Source organism: Bos grunniens, chromosome 6 (assembly GCF_055505025.1).
Source record: "Bos grunniens cultivar Pamir isolate PY7600 chromosome 6, Bosgru_T2T1.0, whole genome shotgun sequence".
Taxonomy (NCBI): Eukaryota; Metazoa; Chordata; class Mammalia; order Artiodactyla; family Bovidae; genus Bos; species Bos grunniens.
In genome coordinates this window covers 57236042-57261774 of record NC_141170.1, presented here as the reverse complement: position 1 = coordinate 57261774, position 25733 = coordinate 57236042, and the positions used below count along the sequence as shown (strand labels likewise).

Below are 25733 nucleotides of genomic sequence, written 5' to 3'. Positions count from 1 at the left end.
TCTATGTGATTTCCAAACTTTAAGGGTGACTTAAAGTTTTTCAAAACATTCTGGTGTGGCTGGTAAGAGTGAGAAGGGGAGTAAGAAGACAGAAATAAGACAAGCAACCTCTGTGTTTTCTTTCTCCTCTGTAAACCTTTCCCCCACCTAAAGAACACATGGCTATTGAGCAGCAACTTACCATTTTTCCAGGGTCAGTTCACTTTCCGTGCTGCTCTAAACCCTGCTGAAAGCCAGCTCCCTGGGGAGCTCCAGAAACTGGGGCTGGCCTCTCTTCAGTCTGCAAGCACTCAGAAGGAAATGCCCCTTGCTGAGAAAGGGGTGGCAGTTGTGTGTGTGTGGGGGGGAATCCATCTACTGTCATGGAAGTTTCAATTAAATATGGATGCCAATTAATTTAATTTATATTTCTGCATGAAAAAATATCATTCTATTATACATGCACTGGAAGGATGCCAGGAGCCCAGGTTAATAAATTACATCTCCACTGACATAGTATGGAATCACAGACTAATCGGATACTTATTAAATGCCCACCTGTGCTTGGGGTTACACCTTATATAATAGAAACCCAACAGAAATAAGATCTGTCCGGGAGGGCCTGTCCCAACCCTGTGATCATCTGACACCCACCCTTATTCCCTCTGCTCCGGGCTTTGGTGCATGACTCAGGAGAACAACTCCAAAAATGAATAATCGATATTCAATTGCCAGGGGTTATGAATGGGTACACTGAATGAATAAGGGAATGAATGATGGAGAACTGTAAATAATCCACTCAAGTTAATCAGGGCATAGGCCCATACTGGTTAGCAGGAAACTTGCCATGATTATTTCACTGGAGATTCAAACCAGCTGGTGGTAGGTAATACCTACTGGTTCTGAAGCCCTTACTCAGAGCCAGAATTGCTATGTTTTATTTTGAATCCTTCCAACCATCCTTCAAGGTAGAGGTTATTCCTTCCCAACTCCCTCATTTTAGAGACAGGAAGCTGAGGTTTCAATAAGTGGAGAATGACCTTGCTGAAGGTCATGTGGTCAGAAAGAGGCACACTCAAGACTAGACTTTTCTGACTCAAAGCTGGAATGTTCTTTCTATTATGCTGGTTGATTTTCTCTGCATCATAGTTCTGTGGTTTTCCCATTAGTCACATATGGATGTGAGAGTTGGACCATAAAGAAGGCTGAGTGCTAAAGAGTTGATGCTTTCTAACTGGTGCTGGAGAAGACTTAAGAGTCCCTTGGACAGCAAGGAGATCAAACTAGTTGGAAGGACTGATGTTGAAGCTCCAATACTTTGACTACCTGATGCGAAGAGCTGACTCATTAGAACAGACCCTGATGCTGGGAAACATTGAAGGCAGGAGAAGTGGGGGGACAGAGGATGAGATTGTTGGACGGCATCATTGACTCAATGGACATGAATGTGAGCAAGCTCTAGGACATAGCGAAAGACAGGGAAGCCTGGCATGCTGCAGTCCGTGGAGTCACAAAGAGTCAGACTGAACAACTGGCTGGTGACTGCCCTATTCTAAGCAGTGCTGACACTCTGGGTAAGTCTTGATGAGCTACATTTACAATTAAATCACCAGAATTGACTCCACAAATAGTCCCTGCCCAGGAAATTCACCCTGCTGTCCACTAATCCAGCTTCCACTCACTTTATATGGTGGTGAAATGAGTATCAGTCACTTGTCACAAGTTCTTGCCAGTTGCCAATTACTTACAGTCATTCATTCAACATATACTGAGCACTTACTATTTACCAAGGGCTTTCCAGATGGTTCAGTGGTAAGAATCCATCTGCAAATGCAGGAGATGCAGGAGACCCGGGTTCGATCCCTGGGTTGGGAAGATCCCTTGGAGTAGGAAATGTCAACCTGCTCCAGTATTCTTGCCTGAAAAATTCCAAGGACAGAAAAGCCTGGCAGGCTACCATCCCTGGGGTCGTGACGAGTCAGACACTACTGAGTGTCTGAGCACACACACACTATGTTCCAGGCGTTCTGCTAGGTCCCAGGATGCAGTAACAAGAAAGGAGGTCAAGCCAACGGAGAAGATGGATTGGCCTGTCATAAAACTACCATGAGGTGTGGTAAATGTTTGGAGTTACTAAAGGAAAATATCCATCATTCATTCGATCATTCACTGATTCCCTCTATGACTATTTATTTACTGAGTCCCTGGGCTGTGCCACATAACAGGCCCCCTCTGCCATGTGTGAGTCCGGGCACTGGTAGAGGCTACCAGCCTGAATCTGCCTATCCTCCTTCCCCAGCCCATCCCAGAGTCCCTCTTGCACTGCAGGGGGCTTCTCACATCCATGTTTGGACACCCTAGCCTACCTCTGGGGCTTCCTAGGTGGTGCTAGTGGTAAAGAACCCCGCTGGCCAATGCAGGAGACCTAAGAGATGTGGGTTCAATCCCTGGGTCAGGAAGATCTCCTGGAGGAGGAAATGGCAACCCACTCCAGTATTCTTGCCCTGGAAATCCAATGAACAGAGGAGCCGGGTGGGCCACAGTCCATGGAGTCGCAAAGAGTCGGACATGACTGAAGCGACTTAGCACAGCCTGCCTTCACAAGAAGCTTTTGTGAACCCTATGAGCCAGCTTGGGTCTATTTGAGTAGGGAGTGCTTAAGGCCTAGAGGGTGGTACAGGCTTTGGATGGGCCTGCTTCGTTGGCTTCACTCATTCATTCCCCTGTGAGTGGGGACAAGGGCAGAGGAGGCCAAGAGCATGCAGGGGTTGGTCCTCAGACAGCAGCCTCGGCATCACCCGGGAGCTTGGTGGAAAGGCAGAATCTCAAGCCCCTTCTCAGACCCTGGGAATCAAAATCTGCATCTTAGCACTCCAGGTGATTCGCATGCATGTTTGTGAAACACTGCTCTAAAGGCCCTAATGTCTAATCCCCTCTTTACAAACGATGAGTCTGAGGTCAAAGAACATGCAAGGGGAGGGGCACAGCTTGGGGCTGGGCTGCTGGCGGTGTCTGAAAGTACACTTCTGGGCGCCTCATATTCTCTAGTGGTGAATATGTGCCAAAGCAAATTTGAGAAAAATGTACCTTTTTCAGTATCTCAGATTGACAGGGTTCTGGATTAAGAGATTTATAGTAAGTAATCTAAGGAAGAGAATTCCAAGTCCCAGGCAAAGTAATGAAAGGAAGGGTAGAGAAAATACATCACTCAGGAAAAGACTTGAGGGAGGGTTGAAAACCTTATTGTTTCTTATTTCATATCTGGATTCACTGCCCATAGTGGAGGGGATTTCCATAGCCAAAGCTAATTGTCTTTTAAAAATTCTTTATTTTTTTTCACTTCTGCATTCCTTTGGCCTTTTCTCCCTCTTTCCTTAGGATATTTTAGTTCCCAGTCCTTTCTGATGCATTCATTTTGCCCTGTTTTTCCATACTTCTCTGTATTGCTTTTCTTAAATCTTTCACTCTGATTCAAAGAACATAAAACAAAGAGAAGTGAAAGGGACAAAGGTGAAAAATATGGTCTGATGCCAACCTCATGATGCTACCGATTCCAAGCTATTAAATTTTTAAAAAAATATATATAATTTTTGTTCATACATAAAAATAGAATTGCATTTCAATTTTGCAAGTACCCTTCACCCAGTTACAATTATCAACACATTGGCTATTGTGTGTTAGCTGCTTTATTCTGTCTTCACATTGACATTTCTCCCCTAACTTTAATTTCCCCTTTCTTTCTCCTTCCCTCTTCTCTTTCTCTCTCCTTCACTCTGTTTTCTCTCTCTCTCTTTTCTTCTCCATCTCCTTCTCCTCCTTGCTTCTTTCTCTCCCCTCTAATCTCCCCCTTCCCACTCTCTCTTTCTCTGGCGTTTATTAAAGCAAATCCCAGACATCATATCATTTAACTCATTTCCTATACCATTTCCCGGAGGCAGGGAGGGCCACAAGAGAATATAAGCTGAGGAAATGATCTCTTATGATTATTTTCTTCACCAAAATATGGAATTTGTGTTACCGCGATAAGGGAAAATATAGAATTTCCCCAAACCTCTACAGGATACCCCAGATGGTGCAGATTTGATTTTCCATCTCTAGGTCTTCTGCCTTGAGTCTTTGAGGGGGTCTATGAGAACTTTTTAATCTTCCTTTACTATTCAAGTAGTAACAAAATAACAGCAATCTTGGATGTTTATAAACCCCAAAGGAAATGCATGTTATCTTCTTGTTTCAAAGAGCATTCTGAGAGCATTGCTTTTGCAGTAGAAATTTGTAAATGTGCAATTGGAAGAGAGTTTCTACTACAGGAACCAACACATTTCCCCCCCAGTGCAAACCCCCTGAGCTGACTGTTATGATGGTTTAAAGGTGCTTTGGATCAAGACCTAGTAAAGAAGGCATGGTGTACAGTTGCTTTCTGCTCACACACATCAGATCTAAGGAGTATCAAGTAATTTGGAGGTGTGGTTATTTTCTATGAGTAAATGTCCAACTAAATTTGAATAAAATGCTTTCTAAATAAGTCAAATAGGCAGGAGCTTTGAATGAGGGAATCAATTATATATAGCCAGTGTCGTAAGGAAAATAATCCCAAGGTGGCACAGAGAATGTAATTATTGGGAGGTACGTGCCAACAAATCATTCCCTAAAATATTAATGCTATCAAAGAACAGCTGGATAATGAGAGAAACTTGACCCTTGGGGGACTAGCAGAGGTTGCTGCAGAACTGTGTGTAGTTGTGATGTCATGAAATTCCTCTAAATTTAACAAAAATATTATTAAGAGGTGTGGTTCTGGGAAAGTTATTAGCAGTAAACATGTCTTTGTAGTTCTGTCATCTTATCACGATCATTATATCTCACTGGTGCTGTGTGGTTCCACACTACTTTCTTCCTTAATTGCTCAGGATTTATACAATCCAAACAACACTCCTTAAAAAAAAAAACCTCTTTAAGTCTGGCAAGGACTTTTCTTTTTGTAAGTAAAAACACAGTACCTAAGAAATTTCTGCAAAAACAATTTCCCATATGCTTATTTAAGTTCTTTAAGTCAAGAAAGACGTCTCATTGTTTGTTTGTAGATAAAAGCCAGAACTTAATTGGGTTTTACTAAGTAGCATATTATTGTCCCACGTAATATCTAACAGAGCAATAAAGTTAAATATTTACACAGTCCTACCTAACATCTGAAATGTTGGGCATTATTTTTACATTCTTATAACTAAATGCTAATCCCTATATTTAAAGTCAGAAATCAGAAGTGAATCTTTCCTTGTAATATACTTGAACTTATATTTTAAAACAGAAACCGTTTTATTGAGTTACCAAAAAAAAAAAAAAAAAGCTTCTGTGAACCGACTCGGACCCTCGCGAAGCCTCGAGCGTGGTGAATGCTTTTGACCGCACACTTTCAAGGCTGCTGGGCAGCAAAGTTTGTCTTTTTGTTTCACTCAACTTGCCAACATCTAAATCAGTGACACGGGCATTCGGCGTTTCCTTGGACAAATAGGTCGAGATACGCGGAACATATTCACACGAACCAATATATGGTGAGAGGAAGTTCAAGATGCCGTAAAAATAAATTCTTGAGTTGAGCCCAGGTTTCACATAACGCCAGTTCCATAGGGCACTTACCCGGCTAAAGGCGCTGTGCCCCAGAAAATAGCACACGGGGGACACATCATTTAAATAAATGTGTTTCTTTGCCCGAACAGAAGTTCAGATCTGCTCAGTTATCATTAATTTTGCTCTTTTATATCCTTTGCGGGCGCGAATGGAGAAATTGTGCTCTTTGAGGTTCTGTGAGTTGCCCCGGGCAGGCGGAGGTGACCCTCGATTTTTCACCCGGCGGCACGCAGGTTATGAGGACGGGGGAGAGTGCGAGTGTATGCGCATTTGTCAAACGTGTCGTCCCTTCTGGAGAAAGTGGAAACCCAAGGGGAAAGCGCAGCGCAAATGTGGCGGGCCCGAAAAGTCAAGCCATCCGTCCGGAACCCTTAGAACAGGCGTCCCAGGAACGAGGCCGGATCTGTGCAACAGGTGACAGATGATTCGACAAACCTCAGTCGCCCAGTTCATGTTTGATTACATCCTTAAAAAGCAAACCTCAGGTCCCCACTCGCGCGCCAACTCGCGTGGGTAGACGGAGACCCGGAGGCCTTGGCCCTCTGCGGAGTTTGCAGGACTATGCGGGGTGTCTGTGTGTGTGTGTGCGTGGAGAGGGCCTGATCCCCCAAGTTTAGGGTCGAGTCGAGTCCCGGGGGAGTGCCAGGGGAAGAGGTGGCCCGGGAAAGGCGGAGGAGGGCGCACGAACCAGAGGGCGCGCAGGACACGCAGCCGCGCCGCGCGCGCTCGGGCGGCGCGACCCGGGAGGCGGACTCTCTCTTAACCCTCGCTGTCTCCCCCTCCCTCTTCCTTTTTAAAGGACGTCGTGGAGGCAGAGCTGTCAGCAACCGGGAGGCCGTTTGTACTTGGCCCGGCCAGGCTGACTCCCGTGACAGACAGGGGCGGGGGCTGAGGGGCCGCCTGTCCCGAAGCCCCTTACGTGGGCATCACACATTCTCCTGCTTTGGGCTCCACTCTGGACCCAGCGACGGCGGCGAGTCCAGGTGCTGTGCGGCCCGGGAGTTGCCAGCCCCGGACGCGATGGCTCCCGTGAGGAGTGGGGTGGGAGGTGGCCGAGGGCTGGGCGAGCTCCTCGCGCCCGGAGAGTTATGAGCGGGGCAAAGGACCGCAGCATCAGCCCGAGCCGCAGCCCCGGCCAGCGCCTCCCGCGGGCCCTCGCCAACTCGCCCCCGCGCACCATGCAGACCCCTGGCCGGCTGAGCCCGCCGCGCAGCCCCTGCTTCCTCCCTGGCCCCCGCTAACCCGCAGGGGACGGGTTTGGGCCGCCCGGGCAGCTCCCCAGGCCGCTCCCCAGGAGAGGCGGAACCGCGGGGCGAGCGGAGCCCCGGCTCAGCCCTTCGCTTTCCAGCCGCGTCCCCCTCCCGGCCGCCCGGCGCGCCCGCGGCGATGGGGGCGCTGCTGGCGCTCTGCCTCCTCTTGGGCTGGCTGCGCGGGGGGCCGGCGGGCGCCCAGCAGCCCGGAGAGTACTGCCACGGCTGGGTGGACGTGCAGGGCAACTACCACGAGGGTTTCCAGTGCCCGGAGGACTTCGACACGCTGGACGCCACCATCTGCTGCGGCTCCTGCGCGCTGCGCTACTGCTGCGCCGCGGCCGACGCCAGGCTGGAGCAGGGCGGCTGCACCAACGACCGCGGCGAGCTGGAGCACCCGGGCATCACGGCGCGTGAGTACGGGCCCAAGCTGGGGCAGACCCTGCCCGGCCGCGTGGCCGGCTGCCGTGTGTGCCGACCGGTGTGCGCGCAAAGAGGCGTGCCAGGCCTTCCCGGGTCTGCGCAAAGGGGACTCTAGAAAGTGGGGGGATCAAGGGAGAAGTGGGTGGTCGCGTTTCAGGTCAGGGGCGCTGTTCCTTTGCAGTCCCGATTCCCGCCACACGCGGTCTCCGCCGGTCTGCCCAGGAGCTAGTTCACAACGGACCGCGAGGACCGCGGGGCTTGCGCCCAGTGACTCCCGGCGAGAAAGAGGGAGCCCTGGGCGCTCACGACATTTCAGAGAAGGGCTTTGAGGGCAGCGCCAGGCTGGACTTGAGTTTTCAGGGTTGGTGAGGGTGCCCTACTCTGCGCCCTGGGAGCTCCGGGAGCTTTGAGAAGTGCTGATGGCTCAGGGAACGCAACTCTTGGGGTGCGTTTATCTGTACCCCACGGCGGTAAGGAACTTAAGCCACATTTGTGTGTGTGTGTGGCCGTTTGGTAGTGTTTCTAAGCCCCATTCTCACGACTTCCTTTCATTTCTCTGCATCGAATTACCCACTCCGGCCCACCCCCTATTGTCACGCTTTTCAGAAATGCCCAGGTCCTCCGGTTGGATATTTAGAAACTGGGGTCTCAGGGGCTTCCCCGCCCCCTATTCTCACGTCGGAAAACACGGGTCAAGTTTCCGCTTACTTCAGAGCGGAATAAATCACAACCCCAGCAGAGGAACTTTACACCTTAAAAAACAAAAAAAAACTTTCCACCAGAATCGGAACTTCAGGGAGACCATTTAGAGCTCCAGGCGATGGTTTTACGGCCGAGAAACCGGAGGAGCGGGGGCAGGGGACGGGGCGAGCCAAGAGAGAGCCTTGACACCCCAGAACTCCAGAGCAGGGGTCTGAAGCCGGCCAAAGACGGTCCCCAGGCAAAGCAGGAGAGGCTGGAGAGATGATTAACGGTGCTGGAGCTCCAGTCCCGAGACTGACAACCCAGAGGAAAGGAGGTCCCACCTTAGAACTCCATTAGACCTTCAAGGAATTAACTTTGGAGTGCAAAATACCAGTCTAGAGGATTGAGGAAGTGGCTTCTGGGGGAAGGATGTTCAGTGGAAAGTAGGGAACTCTAGGGCGGCCTGGCCTGTTTGGAAAGTACAAACTGGCTTCACAGTCACTCGCCCTCTCTGCAGAGCAAGTGCTAAGTGCCGGGTCTACCTCGGGGACCCCATCCTGGCCTCCCGCAGTGCTCTGTGGCAGGAAAGGGGGCAGTCTATGCACCTACCCAGACTGGGGTCTGGCAAAGCCTCAGGACCTTCCCTTGCCAGCTTGTCATTTTGGGCAAGTTACTTAACTGCTTTGGGCCGCTTCTCAACTCTAAAGTGGGCATGTTGCTCTCAGAGGAGTTAGGTTGTGAAATAAATGAGTGTATGGATGCTCAGCAAGGTGCTGAGTGAGTAGTCACTTTAGACTTGCCTTCTGCAGGGCAAGAAGTAGTAAGAAGTACTAGTAACCTTCTACTACTTCTAGCAGTAGAAGTAGTAGTAACCTTCTTCTAGTAAGACAGGGCAGAGTGGGTGGCACCTGGAAGAGTTTACACCCAGGAGCCCACAGATCTTAGGGTGGATAGTTCCCTGTCACTCATCACCTGTGTGTCTTTGGGAAACTCAGCAACTCTCCAATATGTTTCCACAACTGGAGACTAGACCATATCATTCCTGCTTCACAGGGTTACATGAATCTGATTATAAATACAAAATAGGCACACAGTAGGGTCTTAGTCGGACACGACTGAGCGTCTTCACTTTCACTTTTCACCTTCATGCATTGGAGAAGGAAATGGCAACCCACTCCAGTGTTCTTGCCTGGAGAATCCGAGGGACAGGGGAGCCTGGTGGGCTGTGGTCTATGGGGTCGCACAGAGTCGGACACGACTGAAGCGACTTAGCAGCAGCAGCAGCAGCAGCAGCAGGGTCTTAGTCAATGCAGACTTGCTTTCTTCTACCTCTAAGCCAGAGGTTTGCATCCCAAGGCAGCTCTATCAGGCAGGGGCCACACCTGGAGGACTGCTTGGGACGTGCCTCTGGGTGGGAAACATTATGTCTGCCTTAGAGAGAGAAGGGAACTGGGGTTAACTCTGTCAAAAAGGTGCACTCCCAGAAAGTGTGGGTCACCAACACCAAGGACCACACCGCAGTCTAGCTAAAGTTCAGTCTGACCTTCCCAGAATTTGAGTGGGGATCGAGAGGCAGGAGCGTGATGGTTGAAGGAGGCATCCCAAATTGAAAGAGGTATCCAGGCAGGACAGTCTGTCATGTGGTAGGAGACAGTTAATGGGGGCCTGCTATGGATTTCTTTATACTGTTCTTTCTGTAGTCTTGTAAAATCCTGGGGGTTTCACTTAACAGGTCCGGCTGTCTTTGCTCAGATCAGAGATTCTTGGTTAGGAGATGGATTTTCAGCCTTAGCGTCCTTAAGCACCCCACTGTGATAAAACTCCTAAAACCTGGATTGAAAGCCAGTGTTATGGTAACCCCCCAAACTCATCTTTTCCCTCCCTCCAGTGCGTGGACAGGATAGAGTCTGTTCCTTCTGATTTCCAGATGTGCAGTATGATGGCTAATTGCTAACAGAGTCTACAGTATCAGTCTGCTTCCTCCCTGCTAGGAGCAAGAATATTCTATTATCACAGTTTACAATTCAGAGATTACCAGTAACAAGCTCTGAGAAGCCGGGCTGACAAGGTGGTTGAATGGACCTTCCACCTCCTACCCGTGAGCAGCCCAGAGTTTGGGAATCTCTCGTCCGAGTACCTGTGCCTGTTTTTGCCTTCTAGAGCCTGTCTACGTTCCCTTCCTGATTGTTGGCTCCATCTTCATTGCCTTCATCATCCTAGGCTCTTTAGTGGCTATTTATTGCTGCACCTGCTTGAGACCTAAGGAACCCTCGCAGCAGCCAATCCGCTTCTCACTCCGCAGCTATCAGACAGAGACTCTCCCCATGATCTTGACTTCTACGAACCTCAGGGCACCTTCCAGGCAGTCCAGCACCGCCACCAGCTCCAGCTCCACTGGGGGCTCCATCCGAAGGTTCTCCTTTGCCCGGGCAGAACCAGGCTGCCTGGTGCCCTCACCGCCCCCGCCTTACACCACGGGCCACCCAATCCACTTGACCCAGCCGTCCGGATTCCTGGTGTCACCCCAGTACTTCGCTTACCCGCTCCAGCAGGAGCCCCCTCTGCCCGGGAAGAGCTGTCCAGACTTCAGTTCCAGTTGACAGGCCATGGCTACAGATCCATCGTCTAGTGCAATGGCATGCCTGTGGATGCTGCTGCCATGGCCACCAGGAATCCCAAGACAATTTCACTTGGACCAGCAACGTCATGGAGGAAAGTGCAAGGAAAATACAGCACCTCTTAGTCTTGAGGTTCCTGGCTGCAGTCACAGAACAGCTGTATCAAGAAAATTGCTTTCTGGCTTTGAAAGCACAGTGACTATTACGTTTCAACTTATGCTACTTTTATTCAAAATATGCAGTAGTCCGACTTGAAAGTTACAAATTGGCTGAAGCCATTTTATTGGACAATTCACCTATCCTACATAGGCCTATGCATTCTTTTTTCGTTATAAGTTCTTTAGTGAGTCATAATACAAATATATACATAAATAAGCAAAGAAGTTGTACCTGATTGTAATTATCGAAGGTTCATTTGAAAAATTAACTGCTAAGTAAACTGAAGAGACAGTGAACAGCCTGTTTATAATTTGGGGAGCGACTTAACTGGGAATAATATTAGCATCATGAGAACAGTTATTTTTTAAATCAATAGCTAAATTTTGTTGGAAATATAAGAGTGTCTTCAGAAGATTTCAATAACTGCATGAGAAATTTAACATTTTAAATATTTACGTAGATATACATTGTAACAGAGATCTTATGTAAAAGCATTTCCCCCACCTGCCCAAGGGAATATTTATTGCAGACGTTTTGTTCAGCAACATTTAGTGTTTAAATGAAAGTTGAACAGTTGGGTCCTAAAACATTTATTTGTAAAATGAGTTATGTACAAATGTAAAGATTTGTAATTTAATGTATTTACTACACTGATGGTACTAATTATTTAGTAGTCACACTGTAATTTTTTATGTTAATAATCGTGGAGTTCAAAGTTCAGCTTTGGCTATAATCATCTGATATTATGTATCTTAAGTGCCACTGAATTCCATGTCTGATGACTAAATATTTGGGCATATATCCTGCTGGATTAGAATAAATAAAATGCTTTATGTTTTCATGAAATCTGTTTGAAACTTTAGATCAAAGTGCTTCATTGTATCTCCTTAATGGTACTCTCTGCTATTCAATAAAAGGAAATGTCTTTACCTAACACTTCATAATTTGAAATGAAAAAAAAATCCTACATTAATGTTGTATTATATTCTAAAGCTGTTTTCTACATTGGGACGCCTGAAAGCAGCCAAGGAAGTGAACGTTTATAGAGACATCAGCCCGTGGGCTGCAATCCTCAGATGTGTTATTTGCATAAATTTAAAAATTGGGACATTTCTCATAAGAATCTGAATTTTGGCTTCTCGTGGCATGAAGAGGATGCGGCACCAAGGGTGCTGTTTTGCCGGGGGTAGGAGGTCCTTTTCAGATAGGCTCCTCGCCTTCCACCAGCCTTCTGCCTGGTCTCCCTGGCCTGGCCCATCTCCCTCATTTTGTTGCCTCTTGGCCCCTTGGGTGTCCTTCGGAAACCCAGGTTTATATGGGTTCATACTCTTGTATGTCATCCTCAATAGCTCTTGTCAAATACAGATCCTTTAGAGGTGGAATGCTGACCTAAGAAAAGTCATTTGGCCTTGACTCTTTGTTTTCTAGTTGAGGAAGCAAGTTGGAAGATGCTGTGTCTTTGCCCAGACTGATGGCAGGAGCTCTGACTTCTGGTCTCCTGCTTTCTCCTGTAACTCATCCAGGTACCCAAAGTTAGCCCAGATAATTAAGGAATAAACATAGGAAGGAAGGGAGGGAGTGGGGAAGGCAGGAAGGAAGGAAAGAAAAGGAGGGAGCGGGAGAGGGAAGGAGGGAGGAAAGGCTGAATGTAAAGGATAAACATTTGTGTGAAGCTCTGGAATTCACTCTCATATCATTAGGCTGGCTTTATTCATGTTTGTTACATATGGTTCCTTTGCTATTTTAATCTTTACTGGGCTCTTATGACTCAAACAGTATTCTAAATATTTATATGCACTAACTCTTCCCCCGCCACCAACCCCCGCAAACAATGCAGCGTGGAGGTATTATAATTCCTATTTTATAGATTTGGAAACCAAGGCACACAGGAGTGAAATAACTTGCCCACGATCCCTCAGCTAGTCAGTCCTGGAGCTGTCTGCATAACCAGATTCCAACAGCAAGGGAACACCAGCTTTGAGGTTTCTTTAATCGTCTCTGGGCACACAATCCACTGACAAGTAAAGCATGAGGCTCAGGGCCTCTCTCCACGACAGTGATTATTAACTCTGTTGGATCTAGTAAGTTTTCCTTACAACAAATATTTTGTGTCATGCCTTTAACTGTCCACAAGCTTTGCTGGTGGCTCAGATGGTAAAGAATCTGCCTGCAATGCAGGATATCCAGATTTGATCCCTGGATTGCGAAGATCCCCTGGAGAATGGAATGGTAATCCACTCTAGTATTCTTGCCTGGAGAATTCTGTGGAGAGAGGAGCCTGGCGGACTGCAGTCCAATGGGGTTGCAAAGAGTTGGACACGACTCAGCGACTAACACTTTCACTTTTAACTTTCCTAAAGTGAAATTCCTAGATCATATTACTCACTACACATATACTTGAAAACAATCAACATAATGTCTTAATGGTAAATAGAAAGGAGAACGAAAAGGAGAATTATTTCATAATGTAAAAGCTTCAGCAGATTTAACAGATGACTCACAGGAGAACCTCTTCACCCAGGAATCAGTGAGATGTGACAGCTCCCCGTCCAGACCTACGCAGGTTACAACACTATCAATTTACACTCCAGAGTTGCCCTACTGTTACTGAGATTTTTTTCCCAAAGTTTGATCTTTTAATCTGTATCATAGTTATATATCTGGAAAATACAGTGTATATTTAAGGCAGCGCAGAAACAGAAAATACTTAGATAAAATGGGACTAGATTTTTCCACTGATAGGAATGGAGGGATATTTCAAAGTCCTGCTCATGGACATCAAGTCTTGTTGGGCCAACTGTCTCATGCACTGTAGGATCTCTGAAGAACAGAAGTTCTATATTTTGAAAGGTAGCTATGCAGTTAATCAGTTCAGTTCAGTCACTCAGTTGTGTCCGACTCTTTGTGACCCCATGAACTGCAGCACGCCAGGCCTCCCTGTTCATCACCCGGAGTCCACCCAAACCCATGTCCATTGAGTCGGTGATGCCATCTCATCCTCTGTCGTCCCCTTCTCCTCCTGCCCTCAATCTTTCCCAGCATCAGGGTCTTTTGAAATGAGTCAGCTCTTCACATCAGGTGGCCAAAGTATTGGAGTTTCAGCTTCAACATCAGTACTTCCAACACCCAGGACTGATCTCCTTTAGGATAGACTGGTTGGATCTCCTTGCGGTCCAAGGGACTCTCAATAGTCTTCTCCAGCACCACAGCATCAATTCTTTGGGGTTCAGCTTTCTTTATGGTCCAACTCTCATATCCATACATGACCACAGGAAAAACCAGCATTGACATGATGGACCTTTGTTGGTAAAGTAATGCCTCTGCTTTTTAATATGCTGTCTAGGTTGGTCATAACTTTCCTTCCAAGGAGCAAGTGCCTTTTAATTTCATGGCTGCAATCACCATCAGTGATTTTTGAGCCTCCCAAAATAAAGTCAGCCACTGTTTCCACTGTTTTCCCATCTATTTGCCATAAAGTGACGGGACCAGATGCCATGATCTTTGTTTTCTGAATGTTTGAGCTTTAAGCCAACTTTTTCATTCTCCTCTTTCACTTTCATCAAGAGGCTCTTTAGTTCTTCTTCACTTTCTGCCATAAGGGTGGTGTCATCTGCATATCTGAGGTTATTGATATTTCTCCCAGCAATCTTGATTCCAGCTTGTGCTTCCTCCAGCCCAGCGTTTCTCATGATGTACCCTGCATAGAAGTTAAATAAGCAGGGTGACAATATATAGCCTTGATGTACTCCTTTTCCTATTTGGAACCAGTCTGTTGTTCCATGTCCAGTTCTAACTGTTGCTTCTTGACCTGCATACAGGTTTCTCAAGAGGCAGGTCAGGTGGTCTGGTATTCCCATCTTTTTCAGAATTTTCCACAGTTTATTGTGATCCACACAGTCAAAGGCTTTGGCATAGTCAATAAAGCAGAAATAGATGTTTTTCTGGAACTCTCTTGCTTTTTCCATGATCCAGCAGATGTTGGCAATTTGATCTCTGATTCCTCTGCCTTTTCTAAAACCAGCTTGAACATCTGGAAGTTCATGGTTCATGTATTGCTAAAGCCTGGCTTGGAGAATTTTAAGCATTACTTTACTAGCTTGTGAGATGAATGCAATTGTGCGGTAGTTTGAGCATTCTTTGGCACTGCCTTTCTTTGGGATTTGAATGAAAACTGACCTTTTCCAGTCCTATGGCCACTGCTGAGTTTTCCAAATTTGCTGGCATATTGAGTGCAGCACTTTCACAGCATCATCTTTCAGGATTTGAAATAGCTCAACTGGAATTCCATCACCTCCACTAGCTTTGTTCGTAGTGATGCTTCCTAAGGCCCATTGACTTCACATTCCAGGATGTCTGGCTCTAGGTGAGTGATCACACCATTGTGATTATATGGGTCATGAAAATCTTTTTTGTACAGTTCTTCTGTGTATTCTTGCTACCTCTTCTTAATATCTTCTGCTTCTGTTATGTCCCTAGCATTTCTGTCCTTTATTGAGCCCATCTTTGCATGAAATGCTCCCTTGGTATCTGTAATTTTCTTGCAGAGATCTACGGTCTTTCCCATTCTATTGTTTTCCTCTATTTCTTTGCATTGATCACTGAGGAAGGCTTTATCTCTCTTGCTATTCTTTCGAACTCTGCATTCAAATGGGTGTATCTTTCCTTTTCACTTCTCTTCTTTTCACAGCTGATTGTAAGGCCTCCTCAGACAGCCATTTTGCTTTTTTGCATTTCTTTTCTTGGGGATGGTCTTGATTCCTGTTTCCTGTACAATGTCATGAACCTCCGTCCATAGTTCATCAGGCACTCTATCAGATCCAGTCCCTTAAATTTCTCACTTCCACTGTATAGTAATAAGGGATTTGATTTAGGTCATACCTGAATGGTCTAGTGGTTTTCCCCACTTTCTTCAATTTAAGTCTGGATTTGGCAATAAGTTCATGATCTGATCCACAGTCAGTTCCCTATCTTGTTTTTGCTGACTGTTTAAGCTTCTCTATTTTTGACTGCAAAGAATATCATCAGTCTGATTTTGGTGTTGACCATCTGGTGATGTCCACGTGTAGAGTCTTCTCTTGTGTTGTTGGAAGAGGGTGTTTGCTATGACCAGTGCATTCTCTTGGCAAAACTCTATTAGCTTTTGCCCTGCTTCATTCTGTACTCCAAGGCCATATGTGCCTGTTACTCCAGGTGTTGCAGATAATGGATAACATTTATTAAAGTATTACATGTATCATTTAATCTTCCTAACCCTGAAGTCGGGACTCTTACCATGCTTGTTTGGCAGATAAACAGATCAAAGTAGAAAGATTGAACACTGTGTCCAAGACTGATGATAACAAAACCAAGATTTGAACCCAGGCCCGCTGTCTGCTTTGAAACCCTACATTCTTTATGGTGTGTACCTGGAAGTCCTAATTTTCTTAGGAAAAAAAAAAAATTTTTTTTATATTTGTAAAATGGAGATGTTCATTGTACCCTACTGCTGAGGGTTGTCTGAAGGAATCAGAAGTCAGAATCTTTGTCCCAGTGACTTGCACTGGGGAGGGAGTGGGGAGGGAGCAGTGTCATCAGTCCATGGTCCATAATAGAAAGCAGATGAAATATCCTCACATATAAAAGCAAGGCTGAGTACTGTGGAAGGGGAGATGTAACACTGATTGGAGGGCATGGAACAGAGAAAATGGCCCGAAGGTTTGATAGAATTAGTCCCTGGTAATCCATGGCCTCCTATGATACCTGGCCAACTCCTTATTGCCTGAGACACAGCAAGCACCCTCCCACCCTGCACTCAGAAAAATGTATTTAATAAACTTGCTTTTATTCACTTCAAAACTAATAGATTGTAATTTTAATTGTCCCCAATGCATAGATTTTTCCTTATTTTTCCACCCTATATTTCACTGATTTTTTTTTTTTTTTTTAGCTATTCCCCATGGAAGAGAATTTGCCAGATTGAGTTAAATCTATAGGAAAATTTCTTTCTAAAACCAGTTAACCAAAAAGGTTCCTGAGAATATGTACAATCACAATTAGAAGTACGATGCATTTCACTGTGTCTGGATCAGTTTACTTGTGCATAACCTAAAAGGCTTATTTAGTACATGTTCAGGAAGAATAAGGATTTACGAGCATGTTAAACTATTAAGGCAACAAACACATATTTTTATATGTATAAGACTTTCAAAATTTCAGTTAAACAGTTGCTAATGAAGTTATTCTGATAAGAGTTTATATTTGAATTGCTGGTTACATAGTCTGTACTTGAAATAGACACTGAATAGTAAAAAATATTACATTTTCCAACAATTTTTATTAGCTTACTAGTGAAATGATCCAGGTTAGAAAGATCTTTCTTCATTAAAATGAGTGGTTCTGTATACTGAAATAGAAGCTTTAGGTCTGAGATGACTTAAGCACATAAAAACAATCTTTGGGGATGATATACTGGATTTATGTATTTCAAATTTGCTGTTTCCTTATGGTGGTGTTAGATGGTGGTGCTTGTTTTAAGAGGGATGATGTTGAACGTGAAAATATTTGGCATAATTCACAGGTTACTTTTCTGAACATTGTTTTGCTGTGGTTTTGCATGGGGGACCCATACTCAATTGTTGCCCCCAGGGAAAGGCTGTGGGGAGGGAAGCGGGGTCCCAGACAAGGACGCATACACTGCCCCTCACTCTGATGAAACCGGAGGCTCTTCACGTTGCTTCCCCAGGGGGTCTCCGTGAACTCATCCTGTTCTAACAGTTTTCCAAATTGCAGTTTCCCCTGTTCCTTTTATCAAATGGTGATTATTTTGATTGTCTTGTCCTCATTTCCAAGGTTTTCCTATATTTTGTCTCACGTAGCAATTTTACTATTTTCTGGTTACTTCCTTCAAATTTTATGGGCCAAATGTGGCCACTCTGTCATAACACTGAAACAATTTCAGTGGGTTTAGAAATCTTAAGAACTTCATCCTGTGTGAAAGAAGGAGCCATGAGTTAGTTGTTGACTTACAGGCTGATTTAAACCTGTAACGAGGACAATCTTGGAGGCTTTCTGATTGAAGAGTCAAAATATAGTAATTTTATTTAGAATTATTTTATTTTTGTCATTATTTTGGCCACATTGTGCAGAACGTGGGGATCTTAGTTCCTGGACCAGGGATTGAACTCACAGCCCTTGCATTGGAAGCTTGGAGTCTTAACCACTGGACCACCAGGGAAGTCCAAAAATTACTTTTTGATAATTATTTAACTACCAACTCGTATAAAATTAGAGTTAATATACCCCACTTTATATTGCATTGAATGGGATTTACAATGCAGGGATATTTTCAATTATCATTGGGGTTGTAGATAAAATGTCAACATTGTTATTAAACAGATATACACCTGCTCAAACTACAGTTATTGCAGTTTTGAAGGTTTTATGAAGAAATATAGTTTCTAAAACTAGCAATTAAAACGAACAATTTTCTTTATGTAATGGTACAGTTTATTTCATTTTTAATAAGAGGACAAAAATGTTTAAAATTTGCAGTTTAAAACATGCACATTCACAAAAGGCCAGTGACATATAACACTGCATAGAACTGAATATTACTCGACTTTAATAACTATTTATAAAACACAGTGCATTGAATATCGAGATAAACACACCTGAGAAAACTACTATAAACACAGGTTCGGTACTCTCCACTCATGCAGCTTCACAATTTCTATAGCAGTTTCAGCAGGAATGGTTTTTCATGGAGCTGAAAATTCTATTTTATTTTGAATGCAAACTGCAATTTTCCATAGTAGCTGCCTTCCAAGGCTGCCTTTTTTTATTTTAACCTAATAAACTTGAAAATGTGAAAAACGAAGCTTGAAGTAGTAAAACAAACAACAAATAGTATTTACTGCATTTATGGCTTCTAGTCTAGAACTATGAAACAAAAACACATACTTTTAAATATTCTGCTCACATCTTTGCAAGAGCAGATTTACCTATGGAAAGTTGCTGTTAATTCAAAGTAAGCAAGTATGAAATCTAGCTTTTTTCCCCCCTACTTAAGGGAGATTTATTTGCTGAGAAATTTTGTGAGCTTTATTAAGCAAAGTTCTTAGAGGCAAGCTAAACAAAAGTTTCAATTAAATTAGTTCAAATTTGTTTGTAAAATAATTTACTTATTAAAAAAAAAGTTGTGTGGAGGACCAGTTAATTTGTCCATTGAATATTAAGTCTCAGGTAGGCCATGAGAGAATTTTATAAGGCAGAAATAAACATCAAGATTTACAGCAATAGCCATGCGTTGGCCTAGACCACTTTAAATATTAATTCATGCAAACCATAAACCTATCAAAAACACAGCTGCTCTCATACAGAAAATAAATCAAGACGAAAAATGGAAAACATTTATTTCCTTTCCTTCAAAATTCAACTTACATTCCATTTTAATAGCTGTTGAAGGTTAATTAAAATGCAGCAAAGTATAACAGTTTCACAAGTGACTTCACTTATTTTAATGTGAGAAAAATCAGACTATGGTCTCTTTAAGAGGCATTATAGTAATGTTCATCATTAAAAAGCATTTATTAGGCACCAGACTGCATGGTGTTTACATTAAGTAATTTACAAAAGAATTCCATGGGCCTCGTTCATATGATGTGAACAGGGTGGCAATTTGCTCAATAAATTTTGTACATGATTATAGATTTATCAGATGATATAAGTCTTAGAACCAGGACATATCAAGGGGCAAACTGCACAGAAATAAACACTAATGATTATTTAGCTTTGTAATAACGATGATTTTGTTATACATAAAAATTTGTGAATATGCAATCTAGTACATTCAGATTAGTATTCATTTCCTGAAAGAACATTTTAAGTGACAGATAAGTGATGTACAGCGTACACAATGCAGAACAAATTATCACATGATTTTCACACTGGATATTTAGGATGCAGGACTGCAAAATTAAAATATAAAATGTAATGACCAGAATAAATGTAGATTTCTTGAATTCATTTTTTCCCCCCTGGAAATAAAGAGGAATTGCTGATTCCATTCAGTGACCACACAATTCACGTAAATGGCTAATACTGAATATAATACACATTCACCTGACTTGATTAGAAGAAGTTTTCCATTAACTTCACCACGTTGCCCAAGCAGGCTCATGTCAGCCAGAGTGTTGTGTGGGAGGGTGGATGGCGCTTATTCCATTTAAAATTTACTACATTCCTGAGAAACACCGTTTTTCCTGCTCATACTTTCTACCATATAGCATCTTTCTGGGTGTGAAATACCAATATATTTTTATATGTATATATAAAACATTTAGAAAGTTCATGCTCAATATCACTGTGTACTAGTCAATGCTAAAGAAGCAACTTCCAACTTTTCAATGCAAAATAAATGAGGATTTTCTGCTGTGAGTAGTATTTTCTGAACTGTAAACATTGTAAAGCAATGGTGTTAGCATTTGCAAGAGTCCCTATAAGGGACTTTTTAATTGAAGAATGTCCCTTATTTCAGAAAATACACATTAAAAGTCACTTCAACTATTTATTTTAATCCTGGTAAAACTGTGTTACCCACCCCCACCCCCACCCCACTTAGGAAGGTTAAAAAAAGGAGGGTTTTCTCTAACACTACAAAGTCACTGCAGTTGCAATGTTGTCTTTTAAGTTTTACCAAGGTGGTCACTCCCTGCTGCCTACCCCTCAACTCCCTACCGAGAAGCTAAGAGATTTACTTAATGTTGATAACTCAAAAACAGGTCCATGGGACAAAAGGGCATAAATCAGTCATGTTTCACATCATGCTCTTTCACATTATTAACCATGAGTCCTCCACTCATGTTGAAGAGCTCCACAGAAACAAATCATGTTTCAAGGTAAAAATAAAGCTTCCAGTTTTCTTAAGTCAGAAAATTCAGTTCTATTACACTCATCACATTTTTACATTAAAATTATGGAGAAGGATGTCACCTGTGAGGTGAGGGGAAATGGAAGCAGCCCTTCTCTGGAACTGCTATTAAGTGTTTCTCCCGAGGGATGTACTTCATTCTTCTTCTTTTTTTTTTTAAAAAAAAAAAACCCTTTATTCCTTTTACTTGATTCTTGTTTTCCATTTTTTTGTGGTTTGACTTCACCTGTCATCACGGAGGCCCAGATGCTCTGAATAGCCATTCAGTAACAAACACTGTGACATCTGAGTTTTGAAGATGATCTTAGACTCTTAGACCTGTGGTCTTGCATATTTGAATTCATGCTTTTCATAATCTGAACTCCGAATGGAAAGGGTGTGGAGAGTGAAGTATGTCACCTTCTTAACCCTTTTAAATTCAAGTTATGTATGTCATAACCTCTCACATTTGTAGAAAATGTGGGAGGCATACATGTAACTAAAGAGCTAAAAATTCAGAGAAGGAAATAATATATAGACTAAAATTTTAAATCTAGATTGAGAAAAAGGGTGAAAAAGATGTGAAATTATCAAACTCAAGGAGTGATTTGAAAATCACCTCTCTTCTTAATTGTAGTTGACTTATTTTTTTAAAGAGGAAGTTCTATCTGTTTTGCTGGTAAGTCCACTTAAAGGCAAACAGGCTTTTGAATACAAGGCAAAAAGTTTGCTTCAATCTCTGAAATGTATCTGAAAGCTAGAATTCTTTTTATTTCTACATGAAAGCATTATGTTAAAAATAGTGTAGAAAACTGGTTGTGGTTTTTAAACAGCCCCTTCTCCATTAATTGTTGGCATAGCAAAATAGGCATTTTCAGGAGATATCTTGGAAATGCCGCAACAATTAAATGGAATCTATATTTTAAAGCATGTTAACAAAATCTACTCATGATGAACAGATCTCTTTGTAAAGTTATAGGCTTGAATAAAATAGGTGTTTTTAAAACGGGGGGAAAGTACTACTTATTTGTTCCAGTAAGCAGCATGTGACTAATTTTGGCAGCTGCTTGACAAGTGAACTGTTCAGCTATTCTTGGTTATAAGTTCAGGGCAGTCATCTTAACCTGGGGCGTGCCATCCAGGACCACAGGCATCTGGAATGGGCACTACTAGGGAAAACCAAGACACAGGACAAAAAGCTGAGCCTACAGGCGTTACAAAAGCCCAGGCATTTATCTGCCATGGTTTTTCAAACACCTCGACAGAAGTATTGGAAATCTCACATAAACACTTAAGTACATTTTTCTTAAAAATAAAAAAAGAAAACTCAAAGACAAAATGACATCACTTAATCTACAGCAGAAGCCAGGTTCTAAGAAAAATCTCAATGATGATGAAACCTCATTAGAAAGGACGGAGACACAATAAGTACAGTTTTAAAAATCAGTATTGTAACGACAGTCACATAACCACTTGTGCACTTCCACTTGAACAAACAGACAAGACAAACGAGAAAGAAGCATTTGTAAGGCCAAAGGTGCAACATCACAGATATTAGTAACAAATGCCTTGAAATACTCATTTTTACAAATCACTCTTAGATTTGAAAAGTCAGGCATGCAGATCTTACAGCAGAACTGGAGGTAAACTTTCTTGTAAATTTCTGGGCAAATGACTACTGAAGGAGAAATAGTAATACATTTATTGAACTTCTTTGGCAGACATTTATCAAGACAATTTTTGACACAAACACTTATCATTAATGTCTTGTTTAGAAATTTTGCTCAGTAAGTTGCTTCCTTAAGAAGGCTGTTTCCCGCCCCCTCCCAGCATGTTCTGAAATCTAAATTTGGATATCAAGAGTCCCTCTAACTTACTACCATTTTACAGACTTTTAATGGTGAATAGCCTTGTGGTGTATCCAAGACACTGATAGTTACAGCTCCAGAGTAACAGCAAAAGAATACTGACCTTTTCTCAGTTGAAAAAAACACTCTGGCAAGATACAAGGTCATTTTCAATGTCTGTTTACAAAGACTTAGCAAATACTTTAGAAAATCTGAAAGAGATGGTGTTACAGTATTGTTGCACAGTGCTTACGTCTATAATATACGTGAATCTGAATGTCAGTCAATGAGATGAGCTCAGATCCATTTCCCCTCCTTGGACCAGACTGGAATTGGTCAGCAGATTCTGGTGAAGACCTGGGACTCTCCTTAGAGACGTAGCCAAGCTGGCCTTGCAGCCCCTCGACCTATCACCACTCATCAGGTCTCTGCTTTGTGGTATCATATGCTCTAATCACTTCAGACTGTGAGACGATTCCATTTTCATCTTGAGAGAAAGCATACCCATCTGTAAATTAAAACAGAAACGGTGAGCTTGAAGTCACAGGAAGTCTCTGTTATTCTGAGTTTTGAGTGTTCATTTTCTAACTTGGGGAGCTAATGCATCCTTCCCTGCCTTTGAAAGCATAATGACACTAATTTTTAATGTCTGGAAACGATAGATTCAACTGCAAAATGAAGAGTGAGACGATGGTGGCTTAGATCCTTGGCGTTCTGCTCGCTGGATAAACAGATGCTGTAGCCCCCCTCCATTCTCCCTTCAGCACATCATGTCCAACTCCTCCAATGTCTGCTTCCTGCTAGCAGAGGGGTGGGAAGGGGTGCAGTCAAGCGGGATTGTGTATTCCAGATAGATCAGGCGGATGAGAGTGAAGGAAGAATAAGAGCGAGGAGATAAACACACACAACTTCCCTCAGAAGACATGGTTCTGGACTCTCAGCATCTACAAATAAACTCACTCATGCCCTAGCCTGGTCACAGGGGGCCTGGGGATAAGAGATGACCCCCGAGGGGATCTCATCTTTAGAGAAGGCCTCTTGAAGCATAAAGAGCAAAAGCATTAAACATGAGTATATGTACATGAAAATAAATTACATGTGGAGACAACATGAAACAAAAGACATATTACCAACACAAATGCATTTACTACAGGGCTTTATATATCATATTCTTTTTGAGATCCTTCAAATTTTAAGAGGGCATGATATCTAATAATTTCTTACAACTCTAAATATGCATAAATATTTTTGAAGGGGAAAATATATGTTTCATTGTGTGCTGTTTCACACACATGTCATTGTGTATGAAAGCTGAAAAGGCTCTTGCAAAGTTATTCAAGTAGAAAAGATAACAATACCGAGTAAGCTTTTAAGAGTTAAGATTTATTTTACTGGTTCTTTTTTAAGATTTAAGGAGGTAAGGGGCATGCAGAAATATTTTTTGTGCAGTGAAAGCAGCAAGATTTTCAAATGCTCTATCTTTTCTGCTGAAAGTGAGATGGCTGTGGTCACAAGACTCTGTAAACATTTGTTATTAATATTTATACACTATGTTGCAAGTGTGCATGATTTGTTTGAGGTGTTAATTGTAAATAGTTAAATATCCTTCAAGTCAAAATACTGCTCTTACAAACGCTATGAGGTAATGGCAGAGAATGTGTTTAAAAATCAGAACTCAAATACTTACGGAGCAGGTTTTGTTGCAGTGATTCTGACCGGTACAAGTTCACGTGGTTCTTCTTAAAGACGTTCTTGAGCAGTTGCGCCCTCTCTGTGAGGCTGCAGAGCAGGTGCAAACGTGTGAAATGAATTATCAACTCGGCAGAGACCCCGGCGTGCCCACAGGACCACCAGAGAGAGTCAGACTTAAACAAAAGACTGTTTGAGAAATCTGTAGTCTACTGATTCTTTTTCACCCTCTTTTCTCAGACAGCAAATGAGGGTTCAAGTATTTAGACAGATACTTTAGAGGCCATTTTCCCCTACAGCTCAGAAGAGTTTTGTCCCCAATAGTGCAGGCAAAAGATGTCCGCAACCCCAGTTTTTAAGTCAAACAGAGATACAGAACCTGCACGATACAATTAACAAAAAACACAAAATCCACCAGTAGTGATGGTACCTTCTAAAATCTTAGCTGACTTACTACATATAGCAAGTATGGCATTTGAGAATTAAAAAAAAAGAACCATTACTATACCTTTTTCCTACTTTGCATATATTCTGGTATAAATTAATTTTTTTATACAGAAAAATAAAAAAAAATATGTAAAGAAGAAATCTCATAGACTTTTTAATTAGAAAAAATTCCATTACCACTCTAATATGGTATGAAATGTGTTCCTTAATCTCATTTTAAAATAAAAAAAAGTATTTTCAGAAAATAATTTACTAGGTAAAGTGACAAGGAAGAACACCTATTTTCAATAAACATTTAGAATAATCTTTTCTGCAGAAATGAATCCATGTAATTATATAACTTCTAAAAGCAGAGTGCAAGAAATACTGCGTCTGTTTTTCTCTCCTGCTCATAGAACACTGTTTCACACAGTGGGAAGTCAAATATCTGTCAAATAAATAAATTTGAATAGTAATTCTGAAATGCACTTTTAAACACCATCAATCCTCCCAGTCATGCCATTTCTCCACTGGTTGATTTATAAAACTTTGCTTTGATATTAAGCCACATAACAAGCATGAAGAGCTAATAAGTAATCCACATGTGTTGCACCAAATGTTTATGCAATTTTGTTTTAATCACTGGAACTGACTCAGTGGACAAATTTCCATCTTTTAGCTTCCCCATTTTAAAACTTTGGTTAAACTGCTGTAAGTTATGTTAGTTCTGTATATTGCCAATTTTTTTTAGACCTTGAAATGGAACAATATTTATCATACACAAAAAAAGAGGATCATCTGCAAAATGAACTCATTGTAATTACAGAAACATTTAGGCTTTTGCTGAAGTAAAATATTTGGAAATGTTGACATTTGTAGTAATCTTCCACAGATATTTTTTAAAAGTCTCGGGGTGTTAACTGGTACTTACTAGACATACTTTATTGTCACTGGGAATTAAGACAAGAAAGCTCATCAATCTTAAAACTCTAGCAGTTTTGCAAAAACTTATAAAACTTGTTTCTGCCAGTGAAATAAACAGATATGGGGAATAAGAAAGAGCCATTTTTACAGACTTTTCTTACTCTACTCTTAAAATGATCTACCATTACAGACCTGGGGACTCACAGGGACACTAAAACATCTA

The 25733-nt window shown here is 42.5% G+C and overlaps 2 protein-coding genes across 12 annotated transcripts in view; one reads left to right on the top strand and one right to left on the bottom strand.

Annotated features, from left to right (window-relative positions):
- Positions 1-6426: 6426 nt before the first annotated feature.
- On the top strand, positions 6427-11672 carry SHISA3 (shisa family member 3). 2 transcript variants are annotated; one of them, XM_086407727.1, is made up of 2 exons: positions 6427-7267; positions 10122-11672. In XM_086407727.1, exons 1-2 carry the CDS (start codon positions 6991-6993, stop codon positions 10559-10561), a joined length of 717 nt encoding a protein of 238 aa, XP_086263853.1. In that variant the 5' UTR covers positions 6427-6990; the 3' UTR covers positions 10562-11672. The 2 variants fall into 2 exon arrangements, with proteins under 2 accessions (XP_086263853.1, XP_086263854.1); XM_086407728.1 differs by having other exon boundaries at positions 9850-11672.
- Positions 11673-18200: 6528 nt separating this feature from the next.
- Positions 18201-25733, bottom strand: part of ATP8A1 (ATPase phospholipid transporting 8A1) — a 238832-nt gene continuing 231299 nt past the window's right edge. For all 10 annotated transcript variants that reach the window (XM_086407721.1, XM_086407724.1, XM_086407725.1 and 7 more), the window contains 2 exons: positions 24159-24250; positions 18201-22979 (listed from right to left, as the gene is read on the bottom strand). In XM_086407721.1, the coding sequence (XP_086263847.1) occupies positions 22882-22979; positions 24159-24250 (190 nt within the window). In that variant the 3' untranslated portion in view covers positions 18201-22881. The remainder of the gene's footprint in view (positions 22980-24158; positions 24251-25733) is intronic.

Excerpts from the sequence above, each read along its gene's own strand:
- SHISA3 (XM_086407727.1), top strand. The coding sequence starts at position 6,991 with ATGGGGGCGCTGCTGGCGCTCTGCCTCCTCTTGGGCTGGCTGCGCGGG. Across the intron at positions 7,268-10,121 it reads GCACCCGGGCATCACGGCGC|AGCCTGTCTACGTTCCCTTC; the intron begins GTGAGTACGGGC and ends TTTGCCTTCTAG.